Source organism: Cebidichthys violaceus, unplaced genomic scaffold (assembly GCF_023349555.1).
Source record: "Cebidichthys violaceus isolate CVI_PGR_0920_01 unplaced genomic scaffold, fCebVio1.0.p SCAF_12, whole genome shotgun sequence".
Classification (NCBI taxonomy): Eukaryota; Metazoa; Chordata; class Actinopteri; order Perciformes; family Stichaeidae; genus Cebidichthys; species Cebidichthys violaceus.
The window spans coordinates 1,071,531-1,099,451 of NW_027176285.1; the positions used below are offsets into that span (position 1 = coordinate 1,071,531).

At 43.1% G+C, this 27,921-nt stretch overlaps 2 protein-coding genes across 2 annotated transcripts; one reads left to right on the top strand and one right to left on the bottom strand.

Moving 5' to 3' along the window:
- Positions 1-89: 89 nt before the first annotated feature.
- Positions 90-21,822, bottom strand: jak2a (Janus kinase 2a). Its single transcript, XM_068705814.1, has 24 exons — positions 21,446-21,822; positions 16,874-17,144; positions 13,907-14,030; positions 13,693-13,813; positions 12,756-12,901; positions 11,786-12,080; positions 11,462-11,581; positions 10,969-11,126; positions 10,745-10,856; positions 9,968-10,151; positions 9,506-9,630; positions 8,179-8,313; positions 7,964-8,051; positions 6,861-6,988; positions 6,565-6,703; positions 6,233-6,384; positions 5,632-5,782; positions 5,369-5,502; positions 4,690-4,879; positions 4,001-4,125; positions 3,066-3,238; positions 2,671-2,788; positions 2,282-2,395; positions 90-2,014 (listed from the first exon to the last, which is right to left on the bottom strand). The coding sequence occupies exons 2-24, from the start codon at positions 17,127-17,129 to the stop codon at positions 1,904-1,906; spliced, it is 3,399 nt and encodes a 1,132-aa protein (XP_068561915.1). The 5' UTR covers positions 17,130-17,144; positions 21,446-21,822; the 3' UTR covers positions 90-1,903.
- Positions 21,823-23,373: 1,551 nt separating this feature from the next.
- Positions 23,374-27,906, top strand: LOC137868850 (zinc finger and BTB domain-containing protein 26-like). Its single transcript, XM_068705824.1, has 3 exons — positions 23,374-24,119; positions 24,459-24,773; positions 25,141-27,906. The coding sequence occupies exons 2-3, from the start codon at positions 24,465-24,467 to the stop codon at positions 26,260-26,262; spliced, it is 1,431 nt and encodes a 476-aa protein (XP_068561925.1). The 5' UTR covers positions 23,374-24,119; positions 24,459-24,464; the 3' UTR covers positions 26,263-27,906.
- The last annotated feature ends 15 nt before the right edge of the window (positions 27,907-27,921 follow it).

Consider the following 27,921-nt stretch of genomic DNA (forward strand, 5'->3'; position numbering starts at 1 on the left):
AAATGCCTATAAGCTGTTTGACTGAAGGTTCAATAAAATAAATCTCAATGTGAAAAACATTTAGATTTAAAAAGTACAATTTTCATGTCCGTAGTACTACAATGTTTGGTTTAATAAATGTATATTACACACGTGGAATATACTAAATATCCATTTTATTGGTATTAACTTAATATTTACATCTGTCTACACATAAGTGTATTGAAGGTAGCTACAGGTTGCCATCAGATGACAGAACCAGGCTTAATGTCAAACAAACAAATTGAAATAAATATGTTTTTCTGAAAACTTTGGATAAAAAAATTATTCATAGATCACAAAATAATCATATTTGGTTTTACAGCAACATTTCCCATCTTGTCATTATTTAGCAACTCCCAAGAAACTCGATCTCTCTTTCACAGCAGAGTTGTCAGACCGGAGAGATACGGGCCAAAGGTTAACAAGGGTGAGGAGCGGGGGAGCTTACAGACACACTGCATGTTTGTTAGGGAGAAAACTTTGCTCTTTACAGTGACTCACTTTTAGCGATGTGAGAGGGCATCCATGCTTTCACATTGTGTGTATGACATAGCTCTTAATGGCAAAACAAGACAACTTTGGAATGTGGTTGTTTTTAAAGTTTCTAGATTGGAAAGAAAGATGCTGTTCCACAAATAATTCTGCTCGGGGGACTGAGGACATGACCGACGCACCATCTGTTAAGTTAAGAAAAACAAAAACAAACGTATGATACATTTGTGGCTGTAATGCATCATGACACAGACTCGTATTCAACAGCAGCTCTTCAACAACTGTGAAATGGTGTTTTCATAAAACCATCACAACAAGCTCCTGCAGAAAATAAAAGCTTCATTAATATTTAAGATAAACTACAACTTTTTACATTAGGTATCTACAGTACAGGCAGATAGTATCGCCTTATAACACTGAAAACTTCATACTGTATTTATAAAATATATACCCATTACTAATTACAAAGACAACGTCATCACTTCCATTTTTAAAAAACAAGGATTATTCTGCATGAGTCCATGATATGACACTGTTAGATGCACAGTTTTCAGAGAGGTCACTGAGCAGTTATTGCTGTCTCTATAATTGACAAATAACTGCATTTCTTTCAAGTCTGGTCACGGATGTGTCGTCCTAGCAAACCAATATCACTCAAAAAGCACAGCGTGTGCTTCTGCTACTTCATCAGCTCAGAACACAGACTCATCCTCGAGGTGCGATGAATATGTGGAGAACACAAGTCCACTGTAACAGCTGCAACGTACTGGACTCTATCTACTAGGTGTCAGCAGGAGGACCCGGCTCAGCTCAAGTCCCTAAAAGAGCAGTGCAGTGAGGTTCACAACAATACAAGCACAAAATCAAAGCACTGAGCATTAAGTGATGAAATGCCGCTTGTTGGTGATTTATACATGTTTGGTTCCGATACTGAGGCTTAAACATTCAGCACAAGCCAGAGACAATCGTACATCACATTTCTCCGGTCTGTGACTCATCATATTCAATTTGTAAAACAACAAATGTACAAATAACACAAAGAAAAAAAGAATGAAATTTAAATCTCATAATGAAATGTTCTTAAAGGCATCTGAAATCGATTTGCTTTGGTGTCTTGAGTCGGATGTAGTGTACTAATTAATCAAATAATTTAAAATAATTTGTAAGAAAGGGGAAAGTGGATATCACCGTTTATCATCCTTATTTGAATATATATATATATATATATATATATAGTGTGACAGACATGCAGAGCACCAACAGAAAACACGCGTACGTCTGAGTGGTGAGTGCATCGCTGCAGTACACCCAGACATCACGAAGACATTCATTGTTCTGTTTACATCTTTGAGGACTGACCACCAACGCCTAAAGGTCAGAGGTCAAGGGATCAACGCGGCTCATCTCCGAGACGCACAGCCTCCACACTGTGGATTAATTTCTTGAACGTAGGGCGTAGTCTCGGTTCACTGCTCCAGCAGTCCGACATGATCTTGAGAATCTGAAGGAAACATCAGAGCACAAACGATTATTTGATTCTACTTTAATGAGGTTTCACAGCCATGTTTTGATGATTTATTTTTGGGATTAGAGGGTTCATTCATACTGGATACGCTTTATGACATGATGCCCTTTCTGCTTGGAGCTAAGAATCATATTTTCTTTATTCCCAAAGTGTTTACATTGACCTTGAACCAAGACACATTTTTTGTAAAACAAAAGAACTAAAAGATTTGTTTCGCAGTTTAACATTTTTTTGTTTACTGACCTCCTTTGGACAATTGTCAGGATCAGGCAGCCTGTACCCCTGTTTGAGCAGGTCTATCAGATGGTAGACAATCATCTGGCCCTGCTTTTCATGCCCCATCCTGTCCATAAACACCTGGAACAGAAAAACAGTAGTTCTTGTTTGGTAAAACATTAAAACTGTCCCCAAAAACAATTATGAGAAGTGTTTCCTGTTTTTAAGTACTTCGCTCTGCTACACAGCCGAGAGCTCAATCAACTGATTTCTTTAACAACACTACAAACTAATTATACCGGCCCATTTTTGTAGCTTAATTAAGTTGACAAAAGCAATTAAGGATACAATAACAAAAAGGGTTACAAAAGAGAGAAGTGAAATTGTTGAACTAAAAAAGAAAGAAGGTGCAGTACCGCAGGAGGGCTGCAGTTCTTATCGCTGTAAGTGAAGAGTTCGTAGAGGACAACACCGAAACTCCAAACGTCTGATCCCACAGAGAACTTGCTCTCTGTCAGCGACTCCGGAGCATACCTGCAAAATACCACGACACATTGTACATAGAGTACACAACAATCATAACGATGCACACATCTTTAAACGGTCAATACTAATCCTGCAATGCAAGCAGACAGATATGAAGGCATGAACGAAACAGTACAAACATAAATCTAATTCTTCTCCCTGTGTGAATCCCGTGATCTTACTTTTAACTCGTACACAAAGGGTCACAATCACTAACCACAACTGTAGACAAGCTAATGAAAAACATTCTCCAACAGTGAATTCACATGCAGTGTGTCTTCCTCACCAAAAGATGGGGCTTTCCCCCGGCTCTCTGACGGTGTAGTACTCTTTGTCCTGCGGCAGCACCTTGGTCAGGCCAAAGTCACCGATCTTCACCCTCATCTCGCTCTCCACCAGAATGTTCCTCGTGGCCAGGTCTCTGTGGATGTATCGCTTAGTGGCGAGGTAGTCCATGCCCTAAAGAACGACACGATTATTTCATTGATTTTGCCTTCTTAAAGGGTCAAACAATCAAAAGGGGGCAAAAACTGTCCAAGAAACAAAAGAGATAAATAGCTTGCATGTGTCATTTGATATGTATTTCTTGACTTAATTCACTTTTTTGTAGTTTTCCGCATTTATTCTATTTACAAAATGTATGTTGCTGATGTGTAGACGGCCACCTCAGGCCTCCACCCCCCGACTACACCTACACAGTGCTATATGAACCCACGTAAATAATATGTACTAATGAGAGGACATGACCACAATACGTACCCTACCATGATAAATGCTGCTCTTAATCATAACCTCGAGCCACCGTATTCAGCCCGAGTCAACAACCTCCAACTAATTACATCGCTCTGTGTCGTGCATGTATTCATACAATGTCAAACAATTGTTAATGAAGTTCAACAGCAGCTGACAGGACTAGTTACGTAGTGATATGCAGCCACCCTGCCGAGCGCCGAGTCCTGAAATTATGGACTCTCTTGTGATTTCCAACATCTCACAATATCAGTAATCCAATCAGTCCACTTTTTAAAAAAAAAAAAACACATTTTCAATGGTACCAAAGACAGGAAATATGGTGAAGACAAAGTACCCAGGTATGAAGAATTAACAAGCAGATTTAACATGGAAGTAGAACTGGACTGCAGCTCCAAATGTTCACGACACCAATAACTTATCTATGACGAGGTGGGGTTCCACAGAGCACCAGCTGCTGCACTGCATTACCTTGCAAATCTGTAACGCATAGTGCAGCAGTTTGTTGAAGTCAAAGTGCTCCTTGTGTTTGATGAGATAATCTCTCAAGCTGCCGAAGGGGAGGTACTCCATGATCAGCCGCAGGTTCCTCCGACCTGCAGGAACAAAGTTAAGTGTGACGCTTATAAGAGAGAGAATATGACGAATGAGGAGTGAGAGGAAGATCAATATTCATTTGTTTCATGGACACGGTCGCTGGCGCCCGAGGGAGCAAACGTTGGAACCGTAACGACATTATTATGTATCGCAACATATGATAATATCAAAGGTAAATTTGCTCCGTCACTAGAGTGAAAGAAAAACACTGAACCCCTCCTAGATCTAACGTAAGAATCAAGATTAATCAATAGATGCTTTATGCCAATATAGCAAAGCATATCTTCTACTGTAATCTACTGTTGGTTTGGAATCAAATCTCTTTGTTGTTCAAACAGTCTTCTTATTGCTTTCATCATCTTACAACTACTGATGTTGAAACACCAGCTTATATCATATAATGTTTTTTATAAAGAATATGGGACACACAATCTGACATCATTCATCTTGATGACTGCGTCATATATTCATAAAGTTATATAGATTTTAAAAATGAGCAACAGGAGACTTAATCCCATGCTATACTGTGATTTTCCATATATGTTTTTGAAATGTGCTTCTACCTGCACTGTAGCAAACTCCTTTGTATTTGACAATGTTTTCATGCTGGAGGGATTTGAGGATCTCGATTTCCCGCTCAAAGTCCCTGAGGTGCTCGGCGGTGCTGTGCTGTAGTTTCTTCACGGCCACCACCTCCCCCGTGCTGTCCTGCAGGGGGTCGTACCGGCACATCTCCACGCTGCCGAAGTTTCCCTGAGGAGAGCACGTTTAGCAGATGTGGAAGCAGCAGTGATTTCATCTCGGGTCAGAGCCCACACTGAATGAGCTTTTCTAACGATACACATCGGCTTCAGAACTCATATCAAATCGTGCTCAGAGCAACGTCCTGCTTTCTAGAAAGTATTACGAGAATATTTAAGATGCTGGCTGACACTGCTGATTGGTCATGTGGATTTACTGTTTGCTACTGAATATCATAATTGATCTGAAAGATTAATATCCAACAATAAGACACTGACTGAAAGAAAAAACACCTCAAGAGAGCGTGAACGGACGTTTTAACAGATTCTGATCTAGCTCTGAAATTATTTATAATGCTTGAACAAATGTTGGTATTAAAAATGACTTAAGGGAGGCATAATGAAGAAATATCGAGTGAATGAGTTATTAAAAAACATGCACCCTTAAAGACAATATCTGAATACTATGGAGGAGATAAAAGAGAGTGTCTGCAGGTCTCACTTTGCCCAGCTGCTTGAGGAAGATGAGGTGCCTCTCCTCAAACTGGGCGGGCTCCTGGCTCTCGGAGGCCCACGGGAAGCCGAAGCCTCTTGTCCTGTTGGGCACCATGTCGCTCTCCACCAGCAGCTCATAGTCTGCAACACAACAAGTCCTTTTTAGAAGAATGCTCAACGAAGAGTGTGTAGGACAGCGTGTATCCACGTGATCAACAGATCTGTCTGTCGGATGTTATGAGAGCCGGAACATCCATTTTCTCCTCCTACCTGGCGTGAAGAGGCTGTTGAGATCTCTGATGATTGCTCTGAAGGAGGGCCGGTGTGAGGGCTCGTAGTCCATACAGCTGTTAATCAGATTGGCCAGCTCGGTCCATTTGGGAGCCGGCAGCTGGTGCCTGTCCTCATAGAACAGGTTCTTCTGCAGGGCACGAGAGCAAAAGTCAGAACCCGCATGTAGTCAAACCGGGTCAAATACACAACCGTTAAAAAGTTGGCACACGTATAATAATAATCAACGGAATATGTTTCAAATCGCCTCGTGTTCTTCTAACTTTAAAACAAATTGTATGAGTTAAAGGAGTAATTTGACATTTTAGGAAATACGGTTATTAAGTTTCCTTCCAAGAGTTAGATGAGATGAGTGATGCCACTCTCATGCTGGTTAGCTTAGCTTAGCATAATGACTGGAAACAAGTGAAAACAGCTCGCCTGAACACCACAGTGTAAAAATGACACTGGATCTATTTCTTGCTGGGGAGAAGTGACTTCCTGGAGTCAGTGAGGCCAGGCAACCAAATTAAATCAACATTTTATTTACAGATCGCTTTAAATAAGTGAATAATCTGAATGCATCCTCTGTTTTTGTGACCTTTGAGCAGTCCAGGGTGCTGAGCGGTTTGTCTCCCCCGCTGCAGATCTCCCACAGGGTGGTCCCAAAGCCCCACTTGTCTGTGGCTAAACTCAGGTTTTGGGGGTTTTCAATGCACTCGGGGGGAACCCACGGGATACGCTCCACCAGAACTGACGAATGGACATGAGGAGACACAGAAGCACAGAGAGAATGGAATAAGAGGGTGATGTGGACGGCAAAAAAAAAATCACACCAAAGCAAAACTGTGTTCACATGACTTGAGTCTCAACAGAGGCGTTAGGCTGACGTTGTCTCACATCAGGACAGTACACGACTCCCAAGTCTCTCACCTTCTTTGGGCAGCACGGTGATGCTGATACCCGGGTCACTGAGTTTGATGAAGGGCAGGCTGCCCGTCATCCAGTCCTCCTTTCTGATCAAAAGGACGTTCTTGGCACAAACATTTCCATGAACGAGGTTCTTGTCCTCCTGCGAGCAGACGCGACAAATTGAATCACATTTGTAAGGTTTCACCGCTCAACTAGTTTCATTTGCACGAGTTGAAGACATTTCTCTTTTCTCTGAATATCAGAATGTGTAAATGTGCCGCCCTTTAGTTTGACCTGCGTTCTGTTGGGAGTCTTACCAGGTAGTGCATAGCCCAGGAGAGCTGCTTGGCCACTTCTAGCTTCCAGGTGATGTTAACACAGCTTTTATTCTTTTTCAGGTACGTGTCCAGTGAACCAAACTTACCATACTCCTGCACCATCATGTCTGACGGGGAGATGTGAGAGACATCACTTTGTATTAATCACTGCTATCCATATAGAAAATCTTCTTAACAAAACTCCAGTTTGTGGTTTACTGTAGCTGCTTTTCTGAAGACACCTGACTCTAGACAACAGCAGTTACAGACAGAACACCTTCTGCATCCATTGAGGTCTTCATCCACAGTTTGCCATCTGATGCAGTTCAGTTTTCATTGTCCTTCATGAGAAATCTATCTATGGTCATAAAGTCCAGTCCCCCTACAGACACATCATGGTCTGTGAGGGGACCTTAACTGGAGACTCTCCAGTTCCCAAGCCAAGTCCCCACGGACTAAGAAATTTATTTGAACTTCTATTTATTCATTTGTTTATAAGCATATGAGAAAATTAGTTTTTATCGCTGTAATTTATGATGCCTCAATGCCCCAAAAATGGTTTTCAGACACAAAACATATGTGTGTGTGTGTTGCTGTTATCTCTATTTCTAAGTCGTTTATTACAATCTGTACTTGTTTCTTTCCAGCCTGCTCTTTTCCTGCACTCAGAAGTGTGAATGGCAAACGCCTCCAGACAATACCGCTCTGATGTGTGTGGGCAGTTTCAGGTGGAGTAAAGATCAGGACCGCAGTGGCCCATTAGTGACTCCTGGGGGCTTAATGTGGTCACAGTGGAGGGGTCAGGGCGCAGCAGAGAGCAGGTCAGAAACCTTATTCCCTCTCTGTTTGTCTCAGTTGCCTACAGGGACAACCTTAACTGTTGTAAACACAACTGTTGGTAGCGTGAAAACAGGAGAACAGCCTCCTCGTCTTGGTCTCAACATCTCTCTAATATAACATCTTAACGTTTCCTTTTTAAATGCCACAGGTGAGGATAACCACAATGATTGCTTCCTTTTGTGACCATATCTGGTCTAGTAGTGTGTGTGTGTGTGTGTGTGTGTGTGTGTGTGTGTGTGTGTGTGTGTGTGTTGTAGACTTACTCTCATTGCCACAAACGCACACGCCAAAGTTAAGAAGCAAGTGCTTGTGGGAGAGCTGGCTCATCATACTGGCTGCTTCAAAGAAGGACTGTGAGGGGAAAATAAGAGAAGAGATCCAATTAACTTGTGTCCTTTCAACTCATAACCCCTGAGTTTATTTAATCACTCACTCACTCACTCACTCACTCACTCACTCACTCCCTCAACAGGCCAACCTCTGAATAGTTGCGGTGAGCCTTGTCCAGGATCTTGATGACGACGTCTATCTGGTGAATCTCTCCGTAGTCTCCCAGCTCCTTCCTCACGCCGCAGAAGATCTTGGTGAAAGTTCCTTGGCCCAGACTCTCGTTCTAAATCACAAGAGTTTTATTATGTTGAATTTGTCAAAGAGACACTCCTTTGCCCGATATTCTCTCACCGTAAAGTACCGGAACGATCTATGGAGGCACTTTAAAGAGGAATTCACAAGGAGCAAGCTGATCCTTTTAGAGTATTAAAAGTTTTATTTGAAAATGGGGATTTCCCAGCTGGCTGGCCAGAGAGATACTGAATGAAGTTTAGATAAAGACACTCATACATATCTTGAGCCCAGGCAGGTGTCTTAAACACACCGTGTTTTGTCTGTAGATTCATAACCTCACGTCTAGAGTGTCTCTTTCTGCCTCTGTTTGTTGGGAGTTCATAGTTGAATGCTTAACACGACAACATTGGCTGGGAAGCCGAAGGTTAGACGCTACAGCAGGCAGAAATAGACAAGTACTTAGCCAAGAGGCCTAATATACGACAGTGTAACATCATCGTTAGTGAATAAGGTTTTAAACTGCCAATACACTCTCCAAGAAGAATGTCCAAGGAGCATATTCTTTGGAAATAATCATAATAATGGCCCATATGATATACAGTACGATGCTCGAAAATGACATATCAAAGACGTAATGGAACCAAACTGAGTAGAGCCGACCGCTGTCGTCCTTCCACCTGCCAGCTAGACCCTCTCTGGCCTCTTGGACTGCTTAAGATCCAACTGAATATATTTAAGGCCAGGATATTAAAAAGCTCTGAATGCACAACAAAGCTTTATAACCAAACCCATCTTGAATCTGGTAAGGGATGAGTGAGAAGACAATATTGCAGGACAGATATAAAAGATGGTGAGACAGACATGGCTGACAAAGACAATCCTGTACTCACACATGTCCACAGAGACTGCTATCGACGCTGAGTTACAACAGGGGAATCAATTGAGGAAGTGTTTTTGTTCATTGTAGCGACCTCATGGACCCGACAGGAGTCCTTCTCGTCCTCTCTGATCGATACTTGTGGCATGCTCACGCGTATTGACGTGTTTACAGTGTTACCGTGTGTACAAAAGGCCTACAAAGGGCCTTTTGATACAGGGTGATACTAAGCTTCTACAACGCATCTAATCTGATACTAGTGTTTTAGTCAGTATTGGTTTACAACCAAACAAGACGGTAGAAACGGCCTAGTTATGACTGTTTGTATGCTTTTTTTCAGCTAAAGTGAGGAGGGTTCTCTTACGATGACGAGGTCCTCTTTTCGGATCTTGTGGAAGACCATCTGGCTGATGTTGTGTTTGTGGAGCGAGGGAGAGAGTGGGACATCGGCGCCTTGACTATTTCTACACACCACCAGGTTGGATTTATCTGAAGAAAGGTGAGGATGGACAGGGATTAGGAAAACTCACACTTTGACATCTGATTGTCACTGCTGAAAGGTTATAGCTTCCCGATGTGTGATACTATTAAATGATAAACATTAATTAGAAATGCAACAGCTAGCAATTGGGAAATTAGACTGATTAAACAAATATCAAAATGTTAGGTCCATAATAACTCAGTGAAAAGGTCTCAGCTGTGCTGGATAATATTTCTGGTGCATTGGATGTCTGCATTTCACTGTGTATCTGTTCTTTTACCTGTGGTAATATGTGTGCATGTCAACATACAGTATTCTAGTTAGCGTCTGTGTGTGCACGCTTACCTTTGAGGCTGGGTGAGCAGCACCTGGTCAGCTGGAACGTGTATCCATCGGTGCGGAGCGCCTCCTTTTGGTAGCAGTGCAGAAGTTCGCTGAGTGAGCCGAAGGTCCTCTTGGCACCGCTCAGAATGTACTCTCCTGACTCCGTCTTCATGATCTGACAGTGCTTATCCACCATAGTTTCAGACTGGAAACAAACAAATAGCACTCATTACAGCTAAACTGTTCTGAACACGCCACCAGTATCATTAAAATGACAGTCAGCTGCCCGTACAGTACAAACTATCCATTCATTAAGTGATGGGGGACAACACCCACAGTCCTCTTTCAGTGCAAATATACGTCACGACGTTTATCAGAAGTTAATGTGAGGGTTCAGTGGTGTTAATCACTTAAAACAAGAGTAAAGAGTTAGAGTCCCACGTTTCGTTTTTTAGGGAGTTGCTTGCTGGGACAGCAACACAAAGAGGGAATTTAGTCGTAAATAACTGAGCTGAAGCCTCAAATTATCTTCCAGAGAAACCTTGGAATACACAAATCTCCCATCACTTCCAAGCAATTCATTGTATTGATATTACTCTAAAGGCCCTGGTTGTGGTGACGCATTGCCCCGCCCAGTAGAAGCCATATTTTGGCAGTCTGCTGTGACGCATGTGGTCATGGGCTGAAGGTGATGTCTATCAGTTAGCAAAGACTGTGTTGAAGGAGCCTGTTTATTTGAGTCATGTGTAAGAAACTACAGTACTTCACGTTGATTATGACCCAACATTAATAGCTTACCCCCACCACAAATGACATGAAGTATTTGTCGTAGTCCCTCGGGCTGCAGCGAAGGATGTACAGGCCATGGTGGTTTCCAGATCGACGCAGCTTAGCAATCGTGAACTCCATCCTGTGATCAAAGAGACAATGTCTGTGTGAGAATGGTTCTGTGGTTGTGGGTGCACGAGTGACGTGCTATGTCTTTGTGTGTGTGTGTGTGTGTGTGTGTGTGTGATACTCACGACACAGGGCCGTGGCAGTAGCTCTGGATGCACTCCAGAAGTCTTGGGGGAGCCACCTCCTTACACAGATAATGATGGGCGTCTGCAACCAGCCTGTAATACCCATCAACTAATGATACGAAGGAGAGAGCCTCTGGGAGCGAATGGAACTCCAGTTCCTATGCGGTGAGACAGCGGTGCAGAAGAGGACAAATATAAGTCATTCAGAACCTGTTTTTAACTTTAAATCAATGTAAACAGTAAACCTTCAATCCGTGTTTTATGGAAGGATGCAGCGATACGGATATCGGGCTGATACTGACTCAAATAGCTGGATCAGTGACAATGGAGCCAATCTATTTAATTCAATACTTAACAGTCTATTTTTATATATACTATATACATTATTTACTGGAATTTTAGAAGTGAAAATTAGATGAGCTCGGAATGAAGCAAAGGAAACAAATGATCCATTTTAAAGTGAGCATGAAGAGGAGTCAAGTGTGTACCCTACCAGGATCAGGTTGTCCTGTTTGGTGAGGGTAACTACGCGACTCTCCACTGAGCCTTCCTGATTGGCCTGTTTGATGCTGATGTCGATCACCTCTGTGAAGTCGCAGTATGTTTGTAGCTCCTGGAGGAACAAAACAGTGGATTACGTTTGTGTTAGACGGAAAAAGCGTGCACACACGTGCGCTTTTTGGCGTTATTGGCAATTTTAACCAACTCCTAGAGCTCCATCTATTGGTTAAAACACAGCCATGGCAGCTTCACGCTGTGGCAGACTGGTCTACAAATGCATTACCAAGGCAACATCAACCCATCCCTCGGCCCTCACCTCCTCTTCTCCCTCCTCCTCTTTCCCTTTCGACCACTGGATGCCCGTGTCGCCCGTGACAACGATGGTAACCTCGTGCGCGGAGAGGTCGGTGACTTGGAAGCGCTCGGAGTAGAGGGAGGGCAGCAGCATCTCCAGGCTCATCAGGTATTTGAGCTTGAGGTTGCACACCGTGGCCTTGCATTCCCTGAACTGCTGGATGAACTTCTTGAAGCGATAGCGGATCCTCTTCCGAGTCAAGATGTTGTACTCCTGGATGCGGCTTCGAATGCATCTCGGCAGGAAGGATTTGTAGCTGAAAGCGGGGAAGGGGTTGATGTCAAAATGAGGAGGATGTGATGAACAAATGACAGGAAAGGCAGAGGGAGAAGGGAGGGGCAAGTGAAAGAGGAAACCAGGTTAAAAGAGCAAACGCTAAGGCTTTGTGGCAGTTCAGCCAGTGAACATGCTGCGTGCGCCTCGGGAGGATTAGTCAATAATCCTGAAAAGGTCGGCTAAAACAAAATAAATATTGATGTTGAATTATGTATGAAAGGGAAATTTGAGGAGAATTAATATTTCAAGTGCAACACACCTTTTGAACTGAAACATTAGCTCATACAAAGAGATTATTCATTCAGCTGCATGAACACGCATAATAAAACTAGATGCTCACTGTGTTCTGAGGAGAAATCGTTATTCATGAGCTGCACAACATGCACACCAGCATCACAGACAGCCCTTCCCTTTATTTAGGTAAGAGAGTGTGCAGCATGTATGAGGCTCAAACTGTCTGGAATTGTCAGACCATTGTTTTATGAGTTAAATGTTTTATTTTCCTCGTCTTAAAGGCTGCTTTATAATTAAACGTTAGAGGCTTCTAGTAGAGGGATGATTCTACCAGGTTCTACCTTCATATTCACATTTTAAATCATTTAAATAATTGCAATAACGATACTCCGTTTGCCTCTGGAGAGTGAGTGCCTCCTACCTGGTGTAATTGTAAATGTCCACAGGTGACTGATCGCTCTCTTTGGCGAGCCTCATCATGTCCAACACCGCCATGCCCAGACATTCCTCCTGGGCCTCGTGGCTCACTGGAATAGGAATGCAGCCATTCAGAAAGTCACTACGCCTCTGGAGGAGGAAAACAAACCAGATGTTTGATGGACAGAAGTAGAAGAAGAGCGTGAGAGACGGGGGATGAGCAGGCAAACAGATGCCAAATGTCTTACCAAGAGCACAATTATTAACAGGAAATTAACAGGAATCAGACCGATTATGGTCTCTTTATGGCACATGAAAATGTATGCTAGAATTTTAAAAAAGTCTATTTTAAAGGGGAAACTCCTTTTATTCAATATTACATCAACAAACTCAGGACTGGTTAGGTTGTTGGGCCCGCACAGGTCAAGCTCTACAGCAACAGGCGGCTGTGAGAAACATTCTGCAGATCAATGTGTCGACACACACCTCATGTTGTCAGTGTGACAGTGGAGATCAAAACAAAGCTGAACAGAGCTGCTTGTGTCACGTTCATACACATGTGGGAGAGCAAAAAAAAAGCGGAAACTATTCAAAACGCACACGCAAACACAGAGTGAAGAGAACCCTTGTTCCCCATTTGTACTCTTACAACCCCACTTCCTGTTTTCTGAGCTTACACATTGGCTGTAATGACACAGACAGACAGACAGACAGACAGACAGACAGACAGACAGACAGACAGACAGACAGGGAGGGAGGGTAGCAAGCAGATTCTTTATCTCCTCCCACCCAACATTTCTGTTTATTGTTATGTTTTAAAGGAGTGGGCTTGAGCTGAAGGAGAGGGCATCTCAAAGACACTGTTCACTGGTTTGCTTTGAGGGAAATACCTAAAATAGCTGACTTAATTATAAAATGAAGTGGAAGTTGTGAAGACTCGCCTGAAAAAACTGGTACGCCATGACACAGTCATCCATCACAGGGCTCTCCTTCCCCTTGGACACGCCATAGCGATGGGCATTCAGTGTGTTGCCGCTGTTATACCAGCCAGAAAAACAGTATCTGGATAGAAAAAGAGATCAGAGAGGTTCCAGTGAGAAGATGAATCTGAACATAGACGACACATTAAGGGGGGGGGGGGGGGGGGGGATCTACCTGATTCTGAAGTGCAGGCTCTCACTGGCTGGCTGCTGCAGTTTAAAGATGTGATTAGGAGGAAACCATATCCTGTCACTTTCCCTCATGAGGCCAAACAAGCTGCAGTAGAGGGGAGCGATCCCTGGAAAGACAGAGGAAACAGTCACCAGTGTCCTATAATACAGAATGTGTTCTGGAACTGAGGACAGCAGGAAACCTCATACCTGTCATTCAAAAGAAAGAAGCCAGTTGACACATTCGTTATTGATACCTGAGTTTGAAATAAAGAACGAGTTCTTAGAGCTTCTGCATCTACGTTACTAATTAGTTACCACTATAGAACAACAACTGGCCAATATTTAGAAATACAGAAAGTTTAGCTCAGATTTACTGGATGTTAACACACACACACACACACACACACACACACACACACACACACAGCTTGTGTTTTGGTAGCAACGTAGACTGGAAGCATATTTATAGTTCCTTGTCATCGTCCACATTAAAACTTAAGAACTGACTGTTGCCAGGAGTATTGTTTGAAGTGGATGACTTTCACAACTTCTTCTGACGATAAGAGCCTAATTTGGGGAAAATGTATTGATTCTGGATTCCTGGAACGTCAGTCCCACGTGTATGTTTTTGTTCCTACAATTCCTTATTATGTCTTCAAAATATCAGTTTTTAGGAACAATGATCTTGGAAGTTAGGAACAATTGGCCTTTGAGAGATATGCAAATGCCTGAATGCATCGAAGGACAAAGTACTGAAGAGAGACCCAGCGAGACGTGTCCCCTACGGCTCTTCTAACGGTGAGTCCAATGGAGCTCCTGCTACAATTTTATATGCAAATTTCTGCGCTGGCTGTATGAAAGTCTGTCACGTCAAACTACTACAGTTGGCAGAGGTGATGGAACTCAGGCTTGTGAGTTATGTTATGGCTTTTTGTTGGAAGTAATCCGATTTTGCTTCAGCAATATTCTTGCTTTTGTTCATTAAGTTTACATAAACATTTTTTTTGACGCATCAACAGTCTGTGTTTTTTTTTCATGTGGCGGAATCGGCAGTTTGACCACGTTTCCAACCGTATTTAAAGTCCTGTGAACTCATTTGTTCTTACAGTGAGGTGTTTTAGCAGTTGGACAAGTGGGTCAGTGGCAGACAAAACATTTCCTCACACAGCAGGAAGCCCTCTCTCACAGTGAAGCAATCGTATGAGGGTGCGCTAGAGGAAGCAACAGGGGAAGTGGAGTCAAAAAACTGAGAAAGTTGATCTTTAAGAAAGTTCTACCTTGTCTTATTTGTTACATTATCAAATAATAAAGTAAACTTTCTTTCAATTGAAATATATATTACACTCATGAAATTTGACCTCCACATTTAATCCACCCAAGCACATAGGAGCCACTCTGGGACCAACTTAGGGTTCAGCGTCTCCCTCGAAGACACGCAGACCCGGGGATCGAACCGCCGACCTTGTGATTAAAGGATGACCCGCTCCACCTCCAGAGCCACAGCCTACCAAAATAAGAGAGCAATGCACTGCACAGCACAGTAAGTCACTGTAGTGTATTCACACCTCAGTAGCTGAGGATCATTGCGTTACACGGCTTGACAACATACGTCACAGCGTTTTATATAGAGATACAGATAATCAGAGTCTGACTAAATAAATAAAGAGGAGAATTTTGTGTGCCGAAAACTGAATGTGTAAGAAAAAAAACAAACATTGAATATAGATAGAACTTCTCCACCGATTTAAATCATTCCAGGTCTGACTGTTGGGAAGGTGACACTGTTTGACTTCATCTTGCAACGTGACATCCCGACCTATCTCCATAACAAATCTGACTCGTATGATTATTCTACCCTAATACAAAACCACATATAAAAGTAAGTGTAAAGACAAGAGTCCAAACAAGAGGACAACGGAAGTTGAAACAGCAAGAGGATAGAGAAGAATTGGAGAAAGGACGTTTCTTATCAGCTCATGAGGGAATGGAGCGAGAGAGTGTGTCGGAGAGAGATAGAGCCGGGGTGGAGAGGAAAAGAGACGCAACAGTCGACAACTTCCTGATTTGTGTTTGCTAGAGAGACAAAGAGAAGAGCCAGCGGTTCTGTTTCCACAAAACACACACTGTGTCGGCTCTGATAGCAAAAGCCCAAAAGCTCAATCCCTTCACCGGGAAAGTTTTGGTATAAGGAATGAAGTTCTATGCATTTGGAGCCGCTGAAGAAGCCACGGTAATAAACAGCAAATGCTCTTGAACGTTGGCCCAGCTGTCCATCTGACTGTTTACTTTATTATTGCCTGGTGTGAAGCATGAATTGAAACCAAGCAGTTCAATGCCTCAAAGCACTGGATGTTTGGATCAGATGCTTTTCCCACAGTCTTGAAGTGAACAAAAAAAAGCTTTTCTACAGATATGTAAACAAATTAAAGGCAAAAACTTCAGAAAATGTCCTTATAAACTGTGTGGAGAGGGAAGTACATGCATGCTTTTAAAGAATAAACACATCCTCCCATGTGTGTCCTGGCCGTGGGACATGTGCTCTGGAGACGCGTTTGTTTGACTTGACTTTTCTCTTTATAGGCAGTGGACTTAATAACTTACTGTTCTTACTTCTACATGTGTTTCTAATTCCATTTGAGACAAAAGTGTCTGGGAATGTGCCTTAATCACTGTGCATAATGTAAACAATATGTGTATAGAGGTGTTATATTGGAGACTTTCTAAATAAAACAATGTTTATTTAGTCTGACCCACTTCCCCTCAACGAGGTGTACAGAAACACAAACTAAAGCAGAACTTCACAAGGTTGCACAAACAACCAGATATGTGGCAATAAAAACAGGGCTGTCATCTAACCAGTGAACTGGTTAGACTGATGTTAAAAAAGAGCTTAATTCATGTTAAATGAACTAAACTATATTTTGTGTGAGTGGGCAGCCGTCAGAACTGAAATCCTCTTGTGACTCACCGCACGCTTTCGCTGCAATTATGCACAGCTCCTCTGCTACGTAGTCCCCTGGTGGAAACGTGAGCGCGCTTTCTGAATCGTCGCCCTCTCCTCCATCCTTCTCCAGGTAGTAGAGGTGGACGGTGAGGCAGGTGGCGTCCGTGTCCTGCTTGGAGTCGAGTCCGGCGGCCGGGTCGGGGTCAGGTTGGAGGCCATTGAGGTGTGCTGTGGGACCGGAGACGGGTGGCTCCATGTCGGTCAGCAGAATACAGGCCATAAAACAAACATCCACCTGTGATACAAGAAAAACACACAGGTGAGACTGTATATCAGCGGTTTAATACAACTGTTGGCTACTTCAATATATATATGGCACTAAATCATAACGCAAATTAGACATTATTGTGATGTTCCGGACCTTTGCATGAGGAAATTCTCTCTAACTGGACCTCGCTGAATTTGAAATGAATACCCCTGCTTGACATGTCACAATTACTACGTTTACTTTCGGGATCATAGCAAACATACCTGCTTAGCATCAGCATGTTAGCATGCCACTAGCATGCCTGAAGGCTCTATTCTACTGAGCCGCTGAGCTTTGTGGTCCTATTATGCATCACTATAGAATCAATCAGGTTTATCTTGTGCACATTTGCATTTGCAAAGGGATCAAATGTAATGAATTGCCCTCACAGGGTCAAGCTATTGCTGAGTAACATCTTATTTTGCTGTGATGCATTTCACTGTATGAGGGACTAAATACACAGTAAATGAAAACATTTATGTGATAAAGTCGATACTCTCTACTGCAGTGATGACCCACAGTAACGCGCCACAAACAGGGAAGCCAGTAAACGTAAACAACAATATTGTAGACGTAATGCTACGAAGACATGGGTAAGCTTAAAGGAAAACACAGATCACATGACTGCTGACATCATCGCTCCTTAGATCCTTTAGCGTACTATTATTTACTATTTATTACTAACTGCAATTTACATGCAGTAGGATTTGGGCCATTTCTGCAACTACTGAACGTTAACTGTGTTTTTCTGAATTTGTTATTCTTATTTTGTTACTCCAGCACATTCAGTATCCAGAGAATTTGTCAAGAATTTAGCATCACAGTGGCTGTAGTCCAACGTCAGCACCTCCTAACAGCTTCCATTTAAATGACATCATAGAGTGCAATGGTAAAGCATTCATTAGATCCAGTATACAAGAGAGAAAGGACAGCAGCAACACTGCTCTCCAGCTTTCTGTCAGTGTTTACACACTAAACACGCTTATCATGGAGCAGACAGGCAGAGAGTTCCACCGGTTCCTTATCAGGGCCTTGCTGCCGGTTGTGGTCGAGCGCTATCGACTCGGACACATTGTGCCCTTAATGGCCGCTCTGCTGATGATGATGATGATGATGATGATGGCCTCTTCAAGTCGGTATCTGGACATTTTGCACTTACCGACCAACTTTCTGGGCTTCCTTTAAAGTTTGGTTCAAGTTCCAAAGAAAGAAATCAGTGGCTTACTAAATCCGTTTCTCCAGACTGCTGCGGGTTAAGTGTCCCCCAGCTGATGGAAGCCAAGGCTACAACGTCCCCTACTAGAAAACAGAGCTTGTTAAACAGGTACACATGAACAGGTACACATCACCTGTTCATCACTTGGCTTTCTGTCGGAAGCAGGATGACACACAAGGACACAAGGATATCAATATTACAAAAATGAGCGTGCCATCCCGAACCTCAAACAAATGACAGAATCCTTTGACAAAAACAATTTAGAGTTAATATTGAAGTTATTTTAGGTATTCAGTATGAAACACTTCCTGTTTTTTCTTCATCACTCAGTCATCAAACGATGAATCCAGACAATAACATCAGATTGATGTATATAATGAGAGGGTTACTAATAAGGGAGGCTACCATGATAACTCTCATCACTGAGCTCTGTGTTGGCCAGACATTAGCATAAACATCCCAAATGAAGCCTGTGCTGTGGGGGAAATCTTCTCATGGCTTCCAGATGTGCAAAGCTGAGCGAGACAAACACTTTGACACAAAGCTACAACTGCTGCCAAAGGCTGCTCCGCTGACTAGAAGACGTGAAGACGCAGTTTAAAATACTTTGTTTGTTTGTGGCACCTTCAGCCAAACGAGACTTTATAATACACCGACTCATTGATGATGGACTGAATGGGGACTTCTGACAGCAGGTGGTGTTGTTTGCATTGTGTAACACCACCAGTCAGCCCGGAGATCATAGTAAATCTATCTCTAGAAACCTGTAGATTGACTTTAGTCTGTATCATACCTAGACATGTGTTGACAAGTGACCACAAACTCCTATTTCTTTGTGGTCTCGAGATCAGCCTCCCCTTATCATCTTTTGTCAAACGCTAACAAAGACGCTGATCAAAAGAAGACACCGACGGGCAGGACAAGTCTACCACCAGCTTTGACTGTGGGACGTAATCTCCACTGAACTAACAGTACAGTTGTGTCTAAAGTTCAAACTGTCCTTGGCGTTACTGCTCGCCCGCTTCCCATTAACTGAAGCAACAGTGTAGTCGTTTCAGTGGAATCACACTTCCCCAAAAGTGTCTGCAAACAGCGCTGCACTTACTTGCAATGAGGATATGAATCAGCACAACATGGAATAGTAAACTACACATCTTTTGGGCTGCTGCTGCACAGTGTTCCGTCTCTTCTGTGCGTGTGGATGTGGAAACACTTCCCTACGGTTTTCACACACTGCACACTCTCTTTCCCAGACGACACAAACAATGAGCGCTATTGATTCCAGGCAGTTACTAACTGTGAAATGTTTTGGCAAGGATTTTTAGTCATAATGAAGCCAGCTAGGTTTTGCACACAAAAATAACTAAATGAATCAATGCTCCGGGAAACACAAGGCTACTCACATTTCGTGCCAAACCACATCACAGTGTGGGATGTTGTTTTTTTAATTCTTTGGGGTTCAGGTCTAGCTGCAAGTCACTCTGAGATCCGGAACTCCAAAGACCGGCGCTGAACATTATTGAGCCGAAGAATTGTGACGTGGGAAAATGTGCAGCTGTAACTTTTCTGTTCCTGCTACGTGTTCAAGCTTAAATCAGCCAACTGTTGTTCCTCCTCTCCACTGCAGCAGATGACACTGCAGCTCTTTGTAAGTGACCTGAATTATACTTGCAAGAATAATGTACTTTCCCCATTACAGTCATGACAAGTAGCCTAATTAATCAACACTGCCTACTTATACAGCGTCATGTACAAAAAAGAAATAACTCTGGAACAACCGTACTTGCTTCTAGAAATATACAAAAACAGTACACTATGTACAGCACGTCATACCCTGAATAGATTACACAACTAAGGATAGCCTTGTTGTGATATGTGTTGAGTTAACAATGCACTGCTTCCTCGAGCCAGCAGTCCCCTTCACATGTCATACAGTCAATTTAAGAATCCATATTAGTACTGTTGGTTGGGGATGACTCAATCATTTCAAACAACACCGCTTCCCTTCTCTAAACCAGAGAACACAGACGACGTTATGAAGCTTGAACTGGAAAATAAACTTGACTGCTCTGAAGATAATCCACTTGCCTGGCTTGGAAAATGGATTATCTAGAACTATCTATACAAATCATGTGGCAGCATCAACCGACATCCTACTGTAAAGTTACACTCGGTTACCAGTTTATTAGGTGCACTTATTTGGCCAAAGGCGGTTTAATAGAACAGTCTTGCAATGAATAAAAGAGGTGTTGATTTAAGGATGAAGGAGTGTCACCTTTCCTGCACCTTGTTAAACCGAGGCTGAGCCTAATCCCTTCAGGTGTTGGTTCAGCTTAATGGGGTGGATTACACAGACAGATGGAATGCAATACATGTCAACAGCTCCACAAGCTGCAGTGTCCAAAACGAGCTTAAAGTTCACTGAACGACTCTCGAAAATAGTTTGACGAATAAATGAGCCGGGCCGATATGTTGACCAAAAAAATAATACCAATATCAGCATTATGTTAAAGAGACATAGTAATAACAATGTCTCTATCAGAGCAAACTGATTCTTTAATTTCCAAATGTAAGGGATCCTTATCAAAAATGATTGTTGACGTTATGCGTTCGTGTTAAATAAATAAGTATTGGCCAACATACTGTTTTGTCAAACTCTCAAATATCGATTTCAGTATCGGCCTCAGATGTCCAACAACGACGTAGCGCTTTTAAAAAAAAACTCAACAAGAATCTTTTCTTTATTATTACACCTTATAAAGCTACCATACACACCTGCGGTGAACACCACAACTGTCAATGGATCAGTTTGATATCTCAGATCTAATCAGAATTCAAGTTATGAATCTCAGATCTTTAGCTCGACGCTTTCTTATAATAATAATAATAATACATAATAAGTAGGCTACAGTACGTGACGTATGGTAAAGAGTTCACCGTCTGTCTACAGCACAGAGCAGCTGATTCTCTGCGAAGCGTTAACTGGCAACAATTGTTCTGCAGGAACTTCATGACACAACAATGATCGCTTTCAACTTCCACACACACACACACACACGCGCACGCAACTTACTCTGCCTGTGTGTCTTCTGGTGTGCTGTGGCTGCTTGAGTTGTCCAAAAATCAACACAGGTCTGTCTCTGAAGTCCTACGTGTCTTTGACAAAAGCTCCAAAGAAGAAAAAATAAATAAAAATAGCACTAAAAGAGAGAGAGAGAGTCAACCTACGAGCAGGACGTTAATCCACGGACCGTAACCTCCGTTAGCTGGAGACAGAAGGTGTCCCGTTAACGGACCTTCCGACGGTTTCCATATCTGCTGCTCAACTATTTTCGTGTAACGCTTCGCACCGCGCTCACGTGACGCTTGGGTCTTTTTGGGTGGGAAAACGCAACAGTTGAGCCTCCCGGTGGGCTGACTCACCCTCGGCTGTCTCTTCGCGTAGAGTTGATCACGGTAGAAAGATGATGCTGCCGCTGGTGGTGCTGGTGGGCGGAGCAGGACGCCTCCAGACGGGTTAGCCTGCTCCTCTCTGTGACCGACCCACTTGGGTTTTTCCGTGTTCGACACGGAAGCGTTCTTTAACATTAGAATATCCTCTTCAGAGCTGAGGAAGTCGAAAGTCAAAGCCAGCGAGGAGCTTAGAAACTTACTACTTACTACTACACATTGAAGGTACTTTCACTTCACTGAAGTACCTCCCTGCTATGCCTCTTTATAGGTACTTTAGGCTACATTTGTGTAACGTCCTTCACCACTATATATATATATATATATATATATATATATATATATATATATATATATATATATATATATATATATATATATATATATATAATCATAGTCACTTGAAGTCATGACAAATGCAAACAGAGCAGCCATTTTTAAATCTGAAATGTGAACAGGAGATCAAACTTCTCTCTGGATCTTTTCCAGAAAGTAGTTTGAAGTTCTCACTTACTTTGTATTTATTCATGTGTAATGAAGAAGCCACTGCCAAACAAGAACACCTATATGATAGCTGAAATGCCTTTTTTGTTTTGTCAGTAACTCAGCCCCAATTGCAATTCTTTGTTTTCTGTTATTGTGTGCTAATATCAAAACTGAGTGTGGCATATGGAGTATGGCATATTACTTTACATGCAAAGTAAACTGTTATGTTTCTGGGGGTTTCCTTGGGGATGGGAGGAATGAATGAATATCTGCCCTGTCTATTTAAAATGTGCAAAAAGACATAGTTTTGTCTCCATGGTGTTATTGGAATAATGTGTTTGATTTATTGGTTACAGCTCTGCTGCACTAAACAACCCATGAGAACTTGGCAGAGCTTTAGCTGGAGCTCTGGCTCTAAATGGCAAGAAGACAAACCGTGTCTTCTTGCCAAACAAGAGTCATGTTTGTCTGCACAGACTATTTATGGAGACTTCACAGTGTGAAGTTAAACCAGCCTCATACAAACGTTTCATTATAGTATGTAAACTCCCACAGGTCTTTCTGACAGTGCCTGTGGATTGATTGGAAAAGGAGGCCATATTTGCGTTAGATGACAGAGGATTTACTGCAAGGACAGATTTGGCTGATCTATCTATTCATCTAGTTTAGTTTATTAGCTCCTTAGATTGTCCTCCCATCTTTTCTCTTTTGGATTAATTCAATTAATATATACATTTTGTGTGCAGCCTCTAGGAGACGATGGTGTTTTTGTGACAGAGGGCAACATTTAGACTTCAGTCTCAACCTTTGAGAGCAGAGAAGGTGGTCAGACCGTGTTCACTGTGTTATTGTAGGTAAAAGACTGACCGGTTACATCTGTTTATTTTCAGGAGCTTCCTGTGGACCACTTACCTCAGTCTCATCTCCACTGTACCAGCGTTGGAACTACAGTTAATAATGAAGGCAGTGAATTATATTTCACAGTTCACCACAGATATTTCATATTTTAAAAATGTATATATGTAAAGTTCTGACTTTAGTTTTTCACATGGAATACAGTGGGAAAGCAGGTCCACAGAGAAACATATTTAAATATTATAAACTAAATATGTGGAGTATTTTAACTCAAGGCAATTTTTTGTTTGCTTCATCACACTAATTATTCCTGTTAAGATATGTAACAATGTAAAGCTTATCCCAATTTCCAGCAGAGCTGTGTAAATATTTGACTGGCTAGAAAAATATCTCTTCATCAAGTGAAAAACAAAATCCCTCAAGGCCTCATAGAGCTATTATTTTTGCAAGAAAAGTTCTTCAAATTATCTCATTAGCTCAATGGCAGTTTTTTCTATGTACCACATGGACAATCAGTCAATTCACTTAACTCTATCACAGTACAAAAAAAAAACAAGATGCAAGGAGTATTTTGGCCACTAAACTGCATTATTTCAGCGTTTTGCACATTTTCTCTGTTTGGTAATGTTCTCAGTATCCTCTCTGGACCCCTCGGTGCCTTTGTAGGAACCCTGGTGAAATTCAGCCGCTGAAGGGGTTAATTAGTTCACAAGCTCCTGCGCAACACACACACACACACACTGCTGTCTCAGCAGAAAGCCGGAGGAGGACAGGATGCCCGTTGCTTCACCGCTGAACGATACATCTCATCCTCCTGCATGTGTTGCCCATTAACACCTTCGTCAGTGATTGTGACTGTCAGACATCAGGCAAATGGAGTCTCACTGCTCTCTTTAAGTTTATTGTGGTTTTCAATCCACTGGATCCGTCATCACGGGATGCGCCTGCAGTAAAAGGTGGGTCTGTGATCTCTCTGCATTTTCCTGACTGCGGTGCATAGATTTCGCTTAATTGCGGACCATAACCATCCCATGTTAATGATGATAGGATGTGGAAGTTGTGGTTTGGCTGTGAATCAATGGGCCTCATGCATACTTTCACCAGGAGTGACACAACTTTGATCACACTTACATTTCCACAAATGTACTCACACTGTTCAACTAGAAGCAGCAGAAAAAGGCCCACGACGTATTTGAAAAGGCAGTTTAGTGAGAAAGCAATCCATGCAGCTCACACTTTTTCTGTATTCGACCTCTGACAAACTGTGCACCAAATATTCTTTTACATCCACACAGACCATCATGTCGAGCTCCTGTGACACCCTACGGTTTTGTTTCCCCACCCACGGTGACTCCATCCTCAGCAAAATCAACGCTCTAAGGGAGGAGCAGCGCTTCTGTGACATCACACTCCTCCTTGGGGGTCCACAAGGCGCCACTGCTCCGCCTCTCCACTTCCACGGTCACAGAGCGGTGCTCGCGGCGTCCTCAGACTTCCTACGTGACCAATTCCTGCTCCACGAAGGCCGGGCCAAGCTGAGCGTGGGAGTAGTATCCTGTGTGGAGGTTGGCAAGAGCCTTCTCCTGTCATGCTACACCGGGCTCTTAGAGGTGCGATATAGTTAGTGCTTCTCTGAACGCTACCGTAAAGACAGAGCAGAATATGAAATCTTTACCGGTTATAAATCATTTTACAGCAGGTCTTGTATTGTACTTGTAATCGAGATTGCATCACTGCAAACAGAGCGTGAGAATGAATAACATCAAGGGTTACGATACATAAACAGAAAAGGGGAACAAACATGTTGCAACAACTGAAGAGTGTGATATGAAAGTTAGGGATGATTGCTTATTGGTTGTAGTTCTGTTTTTGTGTGTTAAGTGCACAAAGTGGGCGTTTGGTGTGAATCAAACGGCCATCATTCTCTCTGTTATTGTACTGTTCCCCTTGCTTTTCACTAAATATCTTTTATTGTAGGTCCCTCTGAGAGACCTGGTGAGCTACCTGACAGCCGCCAGTGCGCTCCAGATGAGTCAGGTGGTGGAGAGGTGTGCCCAGGCCATCTGGCAGTACCTCGGTCCCACGCTGGCTTTCCTGAAACCAGAGAGACACTCAGAGGAGGAGGACACCCAGCAGCCAGACAGCAAGCAGCCAGGTACCAGCTTCAGAAATCAGGAGGAAAGGGATGCAGCCCAGCCCAGCACCAGCATCCAGGAAGGAAGTACGGAGGGGGAACGGGCGGTTGTGATTCAGTCCAAGTCGAGGTTCAGTCAAGGAGCCAAGATGGATGGTCAAGGACTGAGGGGGGTCAAAGACGATAGAGAGCTGGTTATAGCTAAAATAGAGTTATCTGACGATGCAGCATGCTGCCTAGATACCCTGAAGTCAGAGGAAGATGGAGACATTCAGCCTGTTAACACAAACAAGCCACCCTATCAAGGTCACCACGTTACAGGTGCTCTGAGAAGTAAGCTGCACTCTCCTACAGATCATATATCACCCACAACCAGAGGAAGTTCTGCTCAATGCGAAAAGTTGGTGGACAGTTCCCAGAACCAAGAGGAAGACGCAGAGGTGGAGCAAAGCGAAGAGGAAGAACTGCTCGAAGCTCAACTGCAGGAATGTGGCAAGCAGATGGACTCCCATCTGTTTTGCCTCTCCGGAGCACGTCTGCCAAAGAGTCATAGCTCCGGAGATGAGCTGACAGAGGGCTCAGACAGCATGTTGGTCCAGAGGCCGTACCTGTGCAGGAGGTGTGACAGAGTCTTCCAGCACCTGGAGAGCTACGCGGGCCACCTGAAGCAGCACAGACGGTACTTGTGTTTGGTCTGTGGCAAAGGCTTTTCCCAGCGGATCAACCTGGCCCGCCACATACGCGTCCACACTGGGGTCAAGCCTTTCCGATGCCCGCTGTGCCACAAGACATTTTCCCAAAAGGCCACGCTGCAAGACCACTTCAATCTGCACACAGGGGATAAGCCCCATGAGTGTAAATACTGTGCTGTGCTCTTCCAACACAAGCCAGGCCTCAGGCGCCACCTGAAGGACATTCATGGTAGGAGTAGCCTGCAGAACACGCTTGAGGAGGCTGTGCACTGATGATAGACGAGGAGTTATGGCAGAAATGTCCTTGATGTGGGGTTCTGTTTAGTTGATAGATCCATATAACTTTGGAAACATGTCAAAAAAGGTTCATCAGGAAGCACGTGACGCTAACTTGCAGGGTAATAATTTGGAAAATTATGAAATTACAGGGAATCTCACTTTGTGCTACATCAGTGTCTCCCAATCAACGAGTTAATGCATTTGCCCGCTAACATTTGGCTAATGGAAAGAAGTAAATTTCCTTCTGTGCCTTCTGCAGCTTTCTCCTGGTTTCTGCCAGTAAAATGCATTGAATTGCATGCAATGTACAAATTCCATTACGCTTTATCGTCTGCCATACATAATAGTGAATACAATCTCATAGCGGGTTGAGTTGGGCATCGTTTCAAACGCTCCTGCATTTTATAGGGTGTACAGCCAACTAAATGTGTCTGTGTTCCCTCTGCAAGAATGTTCCGCTTCACCAAGACGATAAGCCAGAATTAATAAGAGAGAGATTTAAGACGGGAAAGTATAGAATGAACAAGTTAACACTGCTTTAATTGTTGCAACAAATTCTAGAGACAATGGTTTTCTTGATAAAATAAGTAAAATGCTTTTGTAGACTATTTCTTTGCTGAATTTTCCGGATAGACTGAATCCTGCATGCTGCCTGCTGGGGTTCACAGACAACCATCGCTTCACGATTTGACCCGACTGAAATTTTGTGCGGCTCGCTGAGCATCACGCTATAAGTGAGTGGGTTCTCCCGCATGGCTGAGAGGGTTTCCAAGCTCTCCTGCTCCATTCTTACCCTTCGCATCTCTCCCTCTCTCCTTTCGGCCCAGAAATGTGATCGTCACTTATCTCAGTGACTGGAACGGTTGTTGTTGTTGTTGTTGTTGTCATCCTCGGGGGCATTCAAGGTGCCACTGGCTCGAAATTGACTTGAAATTTGCAAGTCTGTGGGCAGACAAATGATTAACGCATGGAGAGGTGTGTGTACAGAAATGAATGTGTCTGAGAATCTGTGTTTGTGTGACTAAGGAAGACAGAGAATACACATAAATACAGTCAAAGATATCACAGCATGTATATCCCCTTGCACGGAATAGACCTTCATTAGAATAGTTAGCACATGACCATGCAGTCCATGCCCACACACATTAAGTGTGGCATCCTGGGCACCTCCATTATGAATGAGAGACTGAGAGGTATAACATGTGAGGGGGGTGGAGGCCAAGGGGAAGATGGAGGAGCAGTGGTCGATATAGAGACAGGGATGAAGAGAGTGATGAAAGTAATAGGAATATTGGTTCTTATGATAATTAAAACCATTAAGTACACCGCATAACCATGGCTGCCATCTACTCTGACGTCGGTGGGAAGTATGGAGTTGAAAGAAGCTGTCAAGATGTGCCACAAGGAAGGAGCTTGAAGATAAGGGAGGAGCACCTGCCCCTGCTTCATCACCACTGCTGAGATGCCCTTGAGCAAGGCCCTCAACCCCCCAACTGCTCCAGGAGAGCTGAGTAGAGCTCCTCAGTGGCCAACAGATCAGACTGTGGTAGTGCAGATGTGAATGTGCGTAACTGTGTGAGGTAAAAATATGGCATTGCTCTCAGCAGAACTAATAAAGCTAAAAATATTACAGTGAAATGTGCTTTTGTTTGA

Coding starts and splice junctions, on each gene's coding strand:
- jak2a (XM_068705814.1), bottom strand. CDS start 17,129: ATGGCCTGTATTCTGCTGACCGACATGGAGCCACCCGTCTCCGGTCCC. Junction 4,126..4,689: donor AGGAGTTTGCTACAGTGCAG/GTAGAAGCACAT, acceptor TTGTTCCTGCAG/GTCGGAGGAACCTGCGGCTG. Junction 3,239..4,000: donor ATGCGTTACAGATTTGCAAG/GTAATGCAGTGC, acceptor GTCGTTCTTTAG/GGCATGGACTACCTCGCCAC.
- LOC137868850 (XM_068705824.1), top strand. CDS start 24,465: ATGTCGAGCTCCTGTGACACCCTACGGTTTTGTTTCCCCACCCACGGT. Junction 24,774..25,140: donor GCTACACCGGGCTCTTAGAG/GTGCGATATAGT, acceptor CTTTTATTGTAG/GTCCCTCTGAGAGACCTGGT.